This window comes from Lynx rufus, unplaced genomic scaffold (genome assembly GCF_022079265.1).
Source record: "Lynx rufus isolate CCGP_SWC_20201006 ecotype Redwood Valley unplaced genomic scaffold, mLynRuf1.p SCAF_2, whole genome shotgun sequence".
Classification (NCBI taxonomy): domain Eukaryota; kingdom Metazoa; phylum Chordata; class Mammalia; order Carnivora; family Felidae; genus Lynx; species Lynx rufus.
In genome coordinates this window covers 30,324,732-30,340,096 of record NW_025814834.1, presented here as the reverse complement: position 1 = coordinate 30,340,096, position 15,365 = coordinate 30,324,732, and the positions used below count along the sequence as shown (strand labels likewise).

The window sequence follows — 15,365 nt, the reverse complement described above, 5'->3', positions numbered from 1 at the left end:
TTGAGTTCAACTCTCTTTTGCCTGGGCTGGACTCCTCTGAGACAGGACAGAGAGCATTTATGCTGTTCCACATAATACAGGGGGACACAATACTGGCCTCCAAGGTAATAGATGGTCAGAAGAAAGTCCAGCTCATTTCGGTTGGGGGTGTCTTTGTATTTAAGAAATGAAGGGCCCCCAAACCTGGATATGAAATATCCATTATCAAGAGGAGGTGTAGAGGGATTAAGTGTGTTTTCCTTACAAGTTTTACTGATATATTTCAAGAATTCAGTTCTCTCCAAGAAAAATAGGGACAGAAATTCTAGTATTTATCTTGGTGGATATATGTCTGCGCAAATGATGTGTGATATTTTACGAGAGGGTGTGAAAGTGTGTGCGGGACTGAAGTGTGACTTTCTAATATGTCTACGTACCCGATATATGTGCAATATCCACGTCTGTGTGTGTTTCTGAGTGTGAGGGCCATCCACACAAGAATGTGAGTTTATAAATGTTTGGGTATCGAAAGGGTTAACCACACAAAAGCAAAGCAGATGTTTTAATGAGTTTTCAAAAATTTTAATAAAGCACCTTGATTTTCTTCAGATAAAGAAAGGACAGAAAGAGATGTGTTACTCCTTTATCTTTCAGTTAAGTTTTTACTGTGGAAAATACAGACTGCCAGCCATGGGTTCTGTATCATTTAAAAGTGTTTTCTGAGTGGGAAAATGATTGCTCCTGGTGTGGATGAGAAACGAAACCTGCCTATGAGGAAGTTTCCTGTCTTTATTGCTGATGATGTGTGCCCGGTCTAATTACTAAAAGCTTGAACTTGGTGGTGGGGGGAGGAGGGGCAGAGTGGAAAATTGAGGAGAAGTTCTTCTTTCAGGAGCAGCTGGAGAGAAGCAGGGCAGGGGTGGGAGAAGGAGGGAGAGGGGGTGGATGATGTGGAAACCATAACAGTTACTAAACAGGAGCTCAGCTCAGGTTCCCTCTGATGAGGTCCGAGGCGAAAAGCGCGGTTTGGGGTGAGTGTGCGGCAGGGCAATACTCTTCAGCAAAATAGCTAGCAGAGGAGGGGAACCCAGTTGAAACTTCCCTCTCCTGCTAGCGTGGTAAGAGCAGCTGGTGATCGAAGCCCCCACACCGCTGCTTTCTCAGAGGGTCCCTCTCAGCCAGTTTCACGTGCATGAATGAGCCAGCACCAGTGGGCCACAACGTGACTTGCTGCAAGTTGTCGGGTGCCCGACATGGCGGTGGCACGGGCACCGGGGCAGGCTGTGGGGGTTGGCTGCAGAGGAGTGGGCGGCACCGGGCCTCACTGCTGGCCTCCTCTCTGTCTGTGCGGGAGGGCTGGGCCCATTGTCCTGCTGGACTGGGGAGGGTGCGGGGTCATTAGTTAGAGGATGATGTGGCCGCTGCTAGGCAGAGGAAATGGCCTGCTTTTGTTTTCCACCCAGTAGGAAGTGGAACCTGAATCCATTAGATTCTGGGCAGTTCAGCACAGCACAGTTTGAGCTCTCGGAGGCACGATGCCTAAAAGGCTACTTGTGTGGATTTGTGTGTCCCAACCACCATTGTGCGGCGTGCCCATCTTTTATGCATTTAAAGCCTGTCAGGCCGGTAATCTAAAGCAGAGGTCTGGAAGACAGTAATGCCAACAGACATGGGGGATAGTAAAGTGCACCTGTAGAGTTAAAAAATGCATGACCCTTTCCCTCAAAGAGTGAACACGGGAGAAAGACCCCGTCCTGTAGGGTGGCTGCTGAGCCGTAATACATAATTCACGGGCCCATGCTGCTCCATGCAGATGGCGATATTAAATCGTGATTGATGCTAAGAGAGGCATGCATCTCAGGAAGGTCTCCAGGAGGCTTCTGAATATTTCCAGGGCTCTTGTGCCTTCCCGTCTTCTGTTCTACTGTGGTATTAAGCAAAGCCCCCATTCCCCAGGAACCCCTCCTGGGGATGACAGAACTTCACTCCCCAGTACAGGAGATTCTTCAAATGTCAGCGCCCACCTTGTCTGCCTTTGAAGTCGCCCCCTCGCCTCCTGGCTCACGTGAAGCTGTTTACCTCCAGCCAGGCACCGCTGGGAAGGTGGGGGCCGTTACATCCCCTGCAGCCTCCTTTCAAATGGCTGGTTACTGGTTGCCGCCGGACAAAGCAGCAGCACACCCTGGTGGTGGTGACCGGGCAGGAGGGACAGTGGGTAGAAAGCGAGAGAAAGGCACAAAGCACTTTTGTCGAAACTCTGAGGTCAGAGCCAGTGAATTCTGCGATGCAGATTTTTTCCACTCGGTGTATAATGAAATAATAAATCAAATTTGTGGTGTATGTGGAATTAAATGTTTGGGGCTTTTGCTTTTTCTTTCTTAAAAAAAAAAGAAGAAGAAGAAGAAGAAGAAGCTAAAATCACCCTCCAGGGCCCGTTCTGGCCCAAGGCTGAAAATGCTTCCTTCCCCATCACATGTAATTGTTACCAGGCTCGGTTGTGGGTCGGCCCCACAAAACCACTGTTGTCAGTTCCTGGAGCCGTTACTTCTGGCTGCCTGGGCTGGGCTGGGCTGGGAGACACCGAATGAAACGAAGGATTTATGAGATAAAGATAGAGATGAGAGGTTTGCACCAGAAGAAGACGGGCCAAGGAGGGGAGACAGGAAAAGGCAGGGGGCATGCTATGTTTGCAGCTCTCTTGTTTTTGTTAATCTCAGACCATGTAATTAAGTATATTTATGATCATTTTTTGGAATATTTTAATTTGAGGAGTGTGTGCAATTGTGAGCACGTCTGTGTGTGTGTGTGTGTGTGTGTGTGTGTGCAGTTGGGTGAGTGGGGTGGGGAAGATGAGCTGAAATAATCTCTTCCACTGAATGAGTAAGTAGGTTAGTCTTCTGGACTGCCATAAAAGGTCTGTAAGACGGTTTTAATCAGCCACTGGTAGCGAAAAGAACCAGGGTGGGGGGTGAGGGGGGGGGTGGAAGGCTGTAGCATATTTGAAGTTCTCTGGCTTCTTTGCCTTCTCTTTCAGACTCAGCCTGTGGAGGTCGTTTGAATTCCAAAGATGCTGGCTATATCACCTCCCCAGGTTACCCCCAGGATTACCCCTCCCACCAGAACTGCGAGTGGATTGTTTACGCCCCTGAACCCAACCAGAAGATCGTCCTCAACTTCAACCCTCACTTCGAAATTGAGAAGCACGATTGCAAGTAAGCACCATGCTGTGCCGTTGGGCATCTGTGAGCCACACTCCCACCACCTCCTGGGGCTCCCTCCCGCCACCTCTGACACCTAATGGCAGGACCCCCCCCCCCCACCCCAGCACCTGCTGAACAGTGACCCCGGTGGGGGGTTGGGAGGAAACCTCAAGCTGAGGTTCTCCTTCAGGGGAAATAAAAGCCCCGTGGATCCCATGGCATGGAAGAAAGAGCCTTCCCGAGTGAAGAGTGTAGGGAGTAGCACCCCATCTTCAAAGGAAGCAGTGAGGGAGAAATCCATCTGGGGGCAGGGGCTGGACTACAGTAGGCCAGCTCTTGACTTTGGGATTTATTTTCCCCCTGGAGATCTCCCCATTTCCACCGCTGCCACCACACGTAGAAACCCCACCAGCTTCCTTGATAAACTAGTAGCCAGATCCCCCCCCCACCCCCAGCAGAGACTAGCCCCGAAGGATCTGGCTGCTATTTGAGGAAGCAGCTGCAAGTGAGTTAAAAATCAGAGGCTACACTGGTAGGTCGAAGATTCACATTGACTCTTGTTGTCTGTGCTGCACTGGTTAGTCTCGAAGCCAGTGTTAGGGACTTAGTTAAGAGACTCCATTCTAATTGCTTTCCAAATAGCAATCCATCCAGTCCTCACAGTGGCCCTGGGAAGCTGGTGCTGTCAGGACTTGTAAACTGAAGCCCAGAAAGGTTGTCAGTCACCCAAGACAGCTCAGCTGGTCTCACAACGTCAGCCCTGCGCCTTGGGAATGTGTAGCTTGGGAGATACCAAGTGGACATTAGGACAACTGTGAGTGCTTTAGAAATGCCTCCTTGACACCGAGGTCCCTTAAATGAAGGGGAAGGGGAAGGTAGCATTGTAATGTCAAGAATGTGAATGTGCTTTGTACCGTCCAGTGGGCTCTATCTGAAAGTCCTTGCTCATTGAAACAATAGCGCGAGTTTTCCGTGTGGAAAAGAATGTGCCGACGATCACGTTCTGCTCCAAACGTGCACCTGTGATGTGCCAGTGCTCTGATGGGTGTTCAGTGTCCCCTTATGATTCACGAGCAGTCTGGACATTCCTTGTGACCAAGGTGTTGCAAGTACTGAAAAGTTAACGGGGCCAGCGGGCGAGAAAGGTGCAAGGGAGCAGGGCCTACGTCCAGGCCAGCGCGTCCTTGTGCAGGAGACAGACCCCTCTTTAACCAGGGCTAGGCTGTGAGGCAGTGAATCGATGGCATCGTTATCCTCCTGGGACTGCTTCACACCTACATAATGGCTCTCTCCTAGCGAGAGGTAGTCTTCACGGAAAACCCGAGGGTTTCCGGGATGGATGAGGCCTCATGTGACGAAGAGTCATAAGATGGGTTTTCTAATCCCAGACCTACTCTTGACCCAGTGGATGACTTAGGGTAACTCATAAGTTCCTCTTTGTCTGAGTTAAATGCGCAGCCTGATAATACTTTTACGGCATCTCAAGCCTGCTGATTCCCCGCAGTGGACGTTAGCAAGGGTGTCTGTTAGAAGAGCTCCTCTGTCGGGTGTCTTTGCTCCTGGTGCCTTTGGCTGGGCTGCAGACGGCTGGCACGGACTGAAGCGTGATGCACAGAGAGCTTGGGTCTGGGCTCAGGGAAATTTGACTAAGCACCTCTGTCGACTGAGGGCCAAATTCTGTTATGCTTATGCCAGCAAATCTCCCAGGGAAATTGCTAAGAGGTCGTCTTATGTATATTCATAGTGGCAGGGGGGAGAAGGCATGGCTCTGGGAAGGAAAAAGTCGGGGAGCTGGTGAGCGTGACTTAACACGTGTTGGGAAGCGTGAAAGGCCAGGAAAACACGCTCCTGCCCTGTTTGGGGCTGCAGGGTCCACCTTCCCCACACAGGACTCAGCCCTAGGGATGGGGAGAACTCAGGTCACTGGAGTCTCTGGCAGCAAAAAGGGGACAAGGATGTTGCCTCGCACTCGACTTGGAGCAGGGGAAGCAGGCAAGTTACAGGTTATCATCTGGCTTATCATCCCTACTAAGTAGCTTCCTGTTTTCCTCCCCACTCCCCCGTGGATGCTTCCGGCTTGAACCAAAAAGGTCAGGAAGGTCAGAGAAAAATCTTTCTGGGGTCTCTTTTCCCCAGCGCCAAATTGGCAAGAAGGCTCTGTTGGGGTCAAGCCTCCGCTGCTTAACCTCATCCTTAATTCTCTCTCCCTCCCCCGTTTCCCCTCCTCTCCCTGTCTCCCTGTCACTCTTGTCAATTTTTGTATTTAGAAAGACACATCCGGTTCTCTGAAGTCTCTCACTCTGCAAGGTATTTTTAACATTCCCCGGCCGTTTGCATTCAGAATAAGTGGGCTCCTCCTCCCCCCCCAACCCCCACTGCCTCGTGTCACTTGCTTGTGAGAGGAACAATTAGCCTAATTGAAGTCCTCGAAGTTCTGTCTTGTCCCTCCTCTCTTGCCCTCTCTCCTTTTCGTTCCAAGGGAGCTCCTGGGTTTGGAAAGCACTTAGTACCGAAGGAAATTAGACTCCTTTCTCTTTTCATTTCCGGTGCATGCTTCGAATTGGACTTGGCTCTCGAGGCCCATAGCGTGGATGCTTACCAAGAGAAAACTGCCAAAGCCGTCCTCCTGGTGAGAGGGCTCAGCGGCAGCACCCCTGCAAAACAGGGAAGTGAGTAAGAGTGGCAGAAGAAAGCCAGCCCCACCGTGGAGAAAGGGCGGCGGCCCGCACCTCCCCCTCGTGTTTTCCCCTCTCCCTCCTGTGTATGGGATCAACTGCAGCGGTTGCCCCGTGAGCCAGGAACAGGCCCCGGCCAGTGGCCCCTGGACCCTCGGCTCCCTGTCCCTTAAAATCAACAACCTAAAGGTCAAGGCCGTTGATGAATAAACTCCAGACAGACCTTTTCCCCCCAACGGTCACTTATTAATTTGGTTCCACTTAAGCCTGCTGTCTGCTTGGAAACTTTCACTCACAAGCCTCAACTTTGCCTGAGTCAGTGCAATCCAAGGCCACCGCCATCTGTGGTGAGGTCCCCAACTCCTCCCACGGGCTGTTAGCAGGCATCCAAACCCCCAGCGCCCACAGGCTGCTCTGGGGCCTATTCACCACCGGCTGTGGGCAGAGACCAGAGGCCCCGGTGGCCCTGCCACGTTGATGTGGCCGAGTTACCAAAGGGCAGGACTCAGAGCCATCTGAGCAAACAGGCAGAAGCCACCCGTTCCCTGTGGTGAGGAAGAGAATACCGCCTTTCACCTGAGTCATCAGACAAGAGGCTGAACATTAGGGCTTTAGGAACAGATGTACACAGAGTTGAATCTTTCTCTATTTCTGAAATCTAAAATATATACGTCTTTTAAAAGCCCCCACCTGGGTGTGAGACACAGCTTATTCATGAGTCCTCATGTGGGCGTGGCACCCAACCCCATCCCAGGGGCTCAAAGGAAACCAAAACCAAGAGTCTGGGTCCCGTTAAGAGTGTGTCATTTCCAGATGGGTGTCTTGAAAAACGTGCTTCGTGGGGCGCCTGGTCGGCTCAGTCGGTTAAGCGTCCACCTTCAGCTCAGGTCGTGATCTCACGGTCTGTGAGTTCGAGCCCCGCGTCGGGCTCTGTGCTGACAGCTCAGAGCCTGGAGCCTGCTTCAGATTCTGTCTCCCTCTACCTCTCTGCCCCTCCCCCACTCACGCTCTGTCTCTCAAAATACGAATAAACGTTAAAAAAAATTTTTTTTAAGTAAAAACAAAAACGTGCTCCACAAAGTGCACAAACCACCAGAAAAACCTGAAAGAACATTGCTTGTTAAAAAAAAGTCTTGTTAAAAAACACTTTTTGCTAAAAAACCCACAAGAAGTTTACTCTAACGATTTTATGTGTGTTCAGCACAGCAGCATCTTATTCACCTCGCGGCGCTGAAGAGTAGCGCTGAATCCGAGTGGAATTTTTAGATACTCAAGCATACTCCTTTAAAGCTCTAATGTCCTTTTTTGAAAGAATTTCTGATAGAGAACATTCTAAATCATGTGCCACACTTCCCTGTGTTCTTAAACAAAACCAATACTAAGGGGAGTCAACTTTTTCTTGATGATTCAGGCTTCTAATTTTAAACCTCACTTTATGTGACAGAGGTCAGGTACTGTCCTATTTCGATCAGACAGGTTGAGATTTGAGTGTCGGTTGACCGTTTCAACTTCCCAGGGCTCAGTTTCCTCGTCTGCAAAAGTGTGATGATAACTGCATTGCAAGGTTCCTGCATCTGGATACACGATGAATTAGCCACCGTGTGGGCATCTTTGTACTTTGTCATGGGGACGTGTGTGGCTTTTTTCTATCAGTACTGTTGCTGTCACTTCCTGTTATGTGTACCCCTGCCTCCTGGACCCTTCCTCTTTTGACTTGTTTTACTCTTTTATTGTGTTGTACAGATTTTGCTTCAGGAGGTCTTGCTGTCTATTGGGAAGTTTTGGTTCTGGGGTCTCAGCTCTGCCCCAAGCCAGTGTAACCCCTGGGCCAGCATGTCTGGTTTGCTTCCGTTGGCCAAGCTCATGGCACAGCCGGGACTGAGGGACACCCCCAGGGACAAAGTATAAGAACAGCAGTGCTCGGGGTCCCCAGCATCGATGGAGATGCTCAAGGCTGAAACCATCCCCTGAAGGCCACCCATGTTCTGCATATTTGAGGTTTAGGGACATTTGGCCTCTAGCTAAGTGTCCTGGATAAGCAAGGTGCTCTTGTATTTATTTACGGCCAGAGGAGCCCTCTAAATCTTAGAAGATGTGTCTGTTTCTACTAAAGTAGCGGGCGATATCTTTGAAAGGTAGCGGTTTCCCAGGCTGATAAATTGATGATAGTAAACAGAGGGAACAGACCAGACCTCAATAATCTAGCCCCTCCCGGGGCGCCTGGGTGGCGCAGTCGGTTAAGCGTCCGACTTCAGCCAGGTCACGATCTCGCGGTCCGTGAGTTCGAGCCCCGCGTCAGATTCTGGGCTGATGGCTCAGAGCCTGGAGCCTGTTTCCGATTCTGTGTCTCCCTCTCTCTCTGCCCCTCCCCCGTTCATGCTCTGTCTCTCTCTGTCCCAAAAATAAATAAACGTTGAAAAAAAAAATATATATATATATATAATCTAGCCCCTCCCCACCCAGCCAGCAATGATTTTCTGCACTCAGTGAGCAGCCTTGATTCCAGTCAACAGCCAAAGACAACCTTACATCTGTATGAGATCTGTGAGCGCCCAGTGCTTGGACCCTCCTCCCTCTCCCCTCCCTAGTGTCCAGCTGTGCACTCCCCTCCTCTTCCCCTCCATTTCCTTGATTCCTCTAGTTCTTTTATGGGTCCCAATGCCGAGCTCCCAGAGCATTGTGTATTGCCTTGATTTGCTGGCTTGCCTTTGGTTCCTATGCGGTCAATATGTTGTATTCTGAGCATGTAAATCCTCTAAGGGCATGGACCACATACTTCATTTCTAGACACCTGATCTTGGAATACCAAGCAGGCACGTGCAAATGATTGTTTCCCTGGTATTTTTACATCTGCGATGCCAGGACATAGGTCAGCATGGCATGAACCTGCGTTGAAAGGCAGACAGAGCTGTCTTCCCCATTCGCCCAGCTTGTGATGTGACATAGTAACAACGGGAAGACGAGACACGGGCTTACTGAAGTCGCTAGGCTCTCTGTGACTCGGCCTTTCACCACCCAAATGGCAACAGATGATGCATTCACTCATAGTTATTAAACACCCATGATGTGCCACGAGAGATGATAGCATTGGGAATGCAGCAATGGCAAATCGTATTCTTTGCCTTCGTGGCACTTCGAGTTTGGGAGCAAGTGAAAAAAAATGTGGTTATTCATGATAAAGCTACTACATCTGAAGCATCACCCCTGAGCCTGGCACTTTGCTAAGTGCTTCACATATATCATCTCATTTGATCCTTGCTTCCAAAAAATGCGAAGTCAGTGTTACTCTTCCCATTTTACAGAAGAAGGAACTTGGGCTTAAAGCAGTTAAGCATCTGGCCCAAGGTCCCATTCACGGAAGAAGGCAGAGAAGGGATTTGAAGCCAGAATGCCCTACTTTGCAACCTGGGCTGTTCGCTCTTATGCTCTGTTGCCCACCCCCGCAGCACTGTGCCTGCTGACTGGGGATACGGCATAGGCGAGTAATGTGAGCCCACAGCCCTGAGACCCAGCCTAGGCTGGGGAGATCAGGGAAGGCTCCCTGGCAGAAGCGATGGCTGCACCAATCCCAAAGAAGTTAGGCAGACAGAGGGGGAGTGTGTGCGCCCTGGCTCTCCAGGTGGAGAGAATCATGCCAAAGATAAGAAGGGGAAAGAATTTGATGCCTTTGGGAACAACAGTAATTGAAGGGCCATCCTTGTGACTTGCTGATCAACAGAACTTCTCAGTGAAGAGGTGCCTAAGCAATGCTATTGAATTTTATTTCCTGGCCAGGCGTCTACCATCTCAGAGAAGGGGCTGGGTCAGGAAGTAGGAAAAACTAAGATCTTAAGGACTCTCTGCTGCTCTCCCCCTCCCTGGCCGTCTTTACAATTTTGTACTCTATATCCAGGGATCCACGCCCCCCCCCCCCGAGTTAATGCCTGAATGTGGGGTTTGGCCTGGAAAAGTCCAGAAAACACTGGATTAAACTCCACTTGCCAGTTTACTCCTACACAGGACCCTCTCTGAACACGTGTCTCTTTCCTAAGAATAGAGGGCAGGAGGCCACATTGCCCAACTGGAGGTGTGGTTTCGGCTGGTGTCCACCTGAGTCTCTGGAAATCGAAGCAGAGTATAAATTCTCTGGTTCAAGAGAGTGTCTTGCACTCAGGAGAGAGCCTCAGGTTGATTACTCATGACATTATTATAGATTTACTGCCTGCCCAACCACAGAAATATTCCGATTCCCCCAAGGAACCAACGAGCAGCAATATTCTTCTGTATTGCAACAACCCTGCCTAATGACAGAAACAGATCCCCCTGCAGGTACGTGGTGCAATAACGGGACGGTCCTGCTGACTGGAGCTCAGCTGGCAGCAGACCCCAGCTCACCAACCTTGACCAAGGACTCCACCCAGCAACTTAACTTGCTAGAGAAGTGGGAAGAAAAAAAAATCACAAACTGTTCTCCTCCTCCTACCAAGGTTAAAGAGCAGTTGGGACAAGGGTTATTTTTGGCAGTTTGTTTTTAAATATGCGATGTTGCAATCACAACTCTCCAAATGCAAGCTTCGCTGTGGATGTCCTTCCTAACAATGCGTTTTTATCTCCTGATTGAGAAAATCACTTGAGGTTTTCTCATACACAATCCCACTTGTTCTGCCTCTCAACCCTGGCACCTTCTCTGAAGCCAGAGGTCCCAGAGGGCAGGCATCTTACCCCATGTAACTGCGTGTAATTCTCCCGGCTAATTACACCGGGTGAGAGTCTGTCTTCAGAAATTCAGTGGGAGCTCAGGGTGTGGAGGGGATAGAGAGGAGAAGGAAATAGACCGAGTGAAGAAATCAGATTTTTCTAAAAAGGGATTTGTGTATTTGCCTATAGTTATAAGTCCTATAGAAAATAATGTGTTCTCTTTGTCCTTTTCGGTGACAGGGGGATTGAAACCTTTGGATTAAGAGAAACTCAATAGATAATTTAATTCCATTCTTGTACTTCTGCCTGGATAAATCATCCCCGAAAAAAAATATATACATATTAGCTGCCCTTGTCTTTCCCTCTAGAAAAGAGCTTCCATAATCGACCTTCATTATAAAACCTAGGGCCTCACAACTCATCTCAGTGATTGCAGAGTAGATGGTTGTATTTAATTTACATAATCAGAATTTTTTTCCTAGAGGGAAAATCCCTGAAAAATGTTAGCTGGGTCAGAATAAAATTTTAAAAAAGAAGACAGAAAAACATGTGAACCGGGCTTAGGTTTGGAAAGCTGGCAAAGGACTTCATGCGATAAAATCCACACGATTGTATATGCTTTTTATCCCCCCTAACTTTGTAGCCAAGCATCCTGACGGTCTGTGTATATAATGGACCGGGTACTACTGTTGTTCCCATTTAACAGGTGGAAACACCGAGGCCCTGAGCGATCTCACAGACAGTAAGGGTAGAGCTGGGATTGGAAAGCCACCCCCAAAGCTGCCTTTATTTACCTAGAGCTGTCACCTGCTGTTCCCGTCCTTAGGTATTTGGGGCCTCTCTGATTTCCTTAGACATCCTTGACGAGTCTTTTCCTGTCCTCTTCTGTTTTTTATTCCTTTTCTTTGCCTCTTTCTGCCATGCAGTCCCCTCTGGATGCCAGCAGGGCAGTCAAGGAGAGAGAGATCTGTGACTTTAAATACAGGGTGGAGGCCTGCCTTTCGGTCGATGGTCTCCTCTGCCCCCCTGTCATCCACCTCCTGGTCCCCTCCAGCCCCCCTCGCCATCCTCTTCAAATTCTCTGCCATCCCCCCACCGCCTCACTCTGCAGCTGGAATCTGAAGATGTGAGGGCTAGTAATAGAGTGTCAGCGGAAGTAATTGATTCCTCACACAGAGAGAATTCTCCTGCCTTCAGTGTCAATGGAGCTGAACCAGAGTCTTGGAGGTGAGCGAGACATGTAAACAGTCCATGGCTGAGCTGTCAGGGCGAAGCCAGACACACCGGAGAGTGAGTGAGCAGGAGAACAGTGGAACAAATAATTGTTTTATTGGGAAGGAAAGGAGTAAATAATATTTCAGCCCAGGAATTGGCAGTTTGAAGGAGACGGTTGAGAGCTTGAAGCAGAAGGAATCGTGATGCAGGTTTTAATGGAAGAGTTTTTCTTTGTCTCAAGGTAGGAGGTTTCGTCCCCACGCCCCCCCCCTTTCTCCCATTATCATCATTATTATCATTAAAATAATTACCGTAACAATTACGGTTGATGAGACCTGGAGTTTATAGAGCACCTTTCATCTGAAAGTTCAAAGTGATTTATCTATGTGTCATCCCTTTGAGAGTGGTAGGAGGGTAAGAAAGTTGGGTTTTTTTTGGGTTTTTTTGTTGGTTTTTTTTTTTTCATTTTTGGTCTTCTCCACTGGGAAACTGAGGTCCAGGCAGATTCGGGATTCGCTCTAAGCCTCGGGCCAGGCGGCTGGGTTCCGTGTTGGGGGGGGACTGACTCCTCTTCTGGGGGTCTCTGCTGCCCTCCTGCCCACCAGGCCCCTTACCTTGTGTGGCCCTCACAGCTCACCCCTGGCACCAGCGTTCTCCCCACCCGCCCCCGACGGCGTGAGGGCCGTGCAGCCGGCAGCTCCTGCCCAAAGCAAGCAGCCCCTGACGGCTGTAGGATGTATAAAGGTCCCTCACGGTCTGACTCAGCCTGCTCCCATCCTGCTGGGAGACTTCCTGCAATCTGGTTCCCTTTCTCCTAGAAGGTGGCGTCCTTTCTACACCTGTTTCCTCCTGGTCTTGTGGAACCTCCGGCCAAGAGAACCCGGTATTCCCGAATGTTCCCTCCTTCCACCCCTGACAGATGCTGGCCAGTTCTTTCAGAATAGAGGGCCGTGTCTGTGACGGGGAGCGGCGCGTGCTTCCACGTGCACCGGGTAGAGGGGGCTGCTTTTGCGCCTGTTGCGGCCACAGTGCCTGCACAACACAGCCGTCGAGGAGAGCACAGTTAGCCAGCGGCGGCTTGAGAGGTGGAAGCCGTTCCAGCCGACTGGCCACCGAGTACTATATTCAGAATCTCCACCCTGGCGTGGCAGCAGCCCTTCCTGCTTGGACATTCGCGCAGGCCCGTCATTTCCACACCAAGGTGCTTTTTTTGCACAATGGCGACAAGTCTGCCGCTGGAGCCCGGAGAGGCTCTGAACTCTGTAACCTGAAGCTTGCAGTGAGTGAAATCCAAGGACGGGGCCCATCACACCAGCCACGTACTCCCAAATTGTCCCCTGCTTGCATTTCTGCGTGGTACATTTTTCAGGCAAGCTTTGTATTTTCTAAGTTTTGTTATGGAGGCTGGATGCCAGCAAAGGGGGGATAGAAAAAACGGTCGGGAGCCCAAACCTTTAGAAAAACATTTTTCTGACGCAGTGTTTGATTCCCCGGTGCCCAGTGTGCCTCATTCCCAGCAGGCTCCCATTTTTCGGACAGATGGGAAGGTTATGATTTGCTCTCACAATTAGACCCTCTGGGAGCCAGGGTTAGTGAGCGCCTGTTCCAGAGGGAACTGTCTGCCCGGCCAAATGCAAGGATGCCGCCAGCATGCCAAGCCCTGGGATGGTGTGCTCCGATTTCCCCTTAGTGGATACCAGTCACAGAGGCATGATTCCTATTTATGAGATGAGGCAAACTGAGGCACGCGAGTTTGATTGACCCAGGCCAGTGTAGGACAGTGTAGGCAGTCTCTGGCCTTGCTGGGGTGCACCTTCCCATCCAAGCGCCAGCCTACTGTTAAACAGACATAAATTATGGGCTCCTCTTACCTCCTTCCCACTCTAGTATCGTTACCAAATGCTAACAAGGGGCCCTTTAAGCTAACTGCAGAGTGAGGATTTTATAGACGTGTACAGCAAACAGAAAAAAGACCCAACCGTCGTGCCGAAAAGAGCCTGCCCAGCAGCCTTAAACTTCACATTGGCACTGCTTGCCTAGAAAATCAGTCCTTACATAAGCAAACACGTTCCACCCAAGCCAGCCTCCAGAGTGCTCGCTGGTCCGGGAGTGGAACAGATCTGTGTCCATACAGCCTCAGGAATGCGTCTTGCTGGGGAGCCAGGTCAGTGGGGGAAGCGGTGTTGAGCCAGGGGGTCAGGGGAAAAGTGCCGGAGGCTTTGTTGCGTGCCCTTAATTCTCCGAAAGTTCATCCTCAGTGAGACTTATCAGACGCCCTGTCTGGAGCGGCCTCCTTCCTCACGTCGCGAGGCGTTCTTGGCAGCCTGCTCCGTCAGGAACAATGAGATCGGCAGGCCCCTCTCCATCATCCCAGGGCTTCTGCGGAAAACAACCAGCAATTATAAATAGATGTTATTTGTAGTTTCCATTTTCTTGCCTTCAAGGTTTTCTGGAATCATTCCTTCGGTTTGTTTTGGGTTATTTTCTTCACATACTTCCTTTGCTGGGTGGTCAGATTTCCTCCTTTCTAAAGAGGCACGGTGACCCTGGCTGTGCGGGGACTGCGGATAACCTCCACGTATCAGAGATTTGTGGTGGGAAGAAATGAAGGAAGAAAATGAAACTGCCAACAGTCGCTGTTAAAAAGGCAGCAGCACCGACACAAATACGCAAACAGATGTAGCGTCTTGGCACCGTTTGAGTCCCGTAGTTATCTCACAAATGATAACAATAACAACAGTAATAATAGCGGCAATAATGACGAACATTTCTTTACTGAGTACTTGCTCTGTGCCAGGCACTGTGCTGAGCTGTTGACATGCATTAACTCACCAAACAGAGGGAGGCTGGGTGGTTGTTCAAGACCCACCTGTAGGTGGGGAGCGGGGTGGGGGGGAGGGGAAAGGCACAGGTTGTTTGATTTTAGCCTGGGCTCAGAAACATGAGATGGAAAGGAAATCGCAAAAACTCAAGTGACTGAAGCACTATTGATGGATTTGTACGGAAGGAGGATTTTTAGAAACCCCCACTGCTAGCACTGAGGTTGGGGGAGGGGGGGCACCGAGACTGTCTCTACCATTATGACTTTTCATTCCATCTCCACGTGTTCAGTTTCCACGACGTTACGTGTATGTAACCTTTCTCTCCCCCACGTCCGCCACCCCGCTTTATAAAAACAGGAGGAGTAGTAAAAATAGCCGGTGTCTCCCGGTGACTTTCTAAGGCACCCGGGACTCTTCTGGGCTTGTATGTACTTTGGCAGTCCTTCCCACAATCCCATAAGGCGGGGACTATTATTTTTTCCATTTTATAGATGAAGAGACTGAGATTCAGAGAGGTGAAATGCCTTGCCTGCAGTCAGGCCACTAGTGAGTGCTGGAAACTGGATGGGTGTACCCACAAAGCCCATGTACTACACTTCTCAGAACACACACGCTTATTTATAGATATGTTTCTGTATAACAGTAATTTAAGATTATTTTTGTCACAGACCTAGGAAAATGTGCACATACACAAACACAAAATTTCTGCATTTGACTTGTAGGGTTCCCTCACCTACTGAAACTCATCTGCGGACCCTACTGGAAATCCACGGGCTTAAGAATACATGCTCTAGATG

The 15,365-nt window shown here is 49.8% G+C and overlaps 1 protein-coding gene across 5 annotated transcripts in view; it reads left to right on the top strand.

Moving 5' to 3' along the window:
* Positions 1 to 15,365, top strand: part of NRP2 (neuropilin 2) — a 116,497-nt gene that overhangs the window by 12,810 nt on the left and 88,322 nt on the right. For all 5 annotated transcript variants that reach the window (XM_047082172.1, XM_047082171.1, XM_047082170.1 and 2 more), the window contains exon 2: positions 3,014 to 3,191. In XM_047082172.1, coding sequence (XP_046938128.1) covers positions 3,014 to 3,191 — 178 coding nt within the window. The remainder of the gene's footprint in view (positions 1 to 3,013; positions 3,192 to 15,365) is intronic.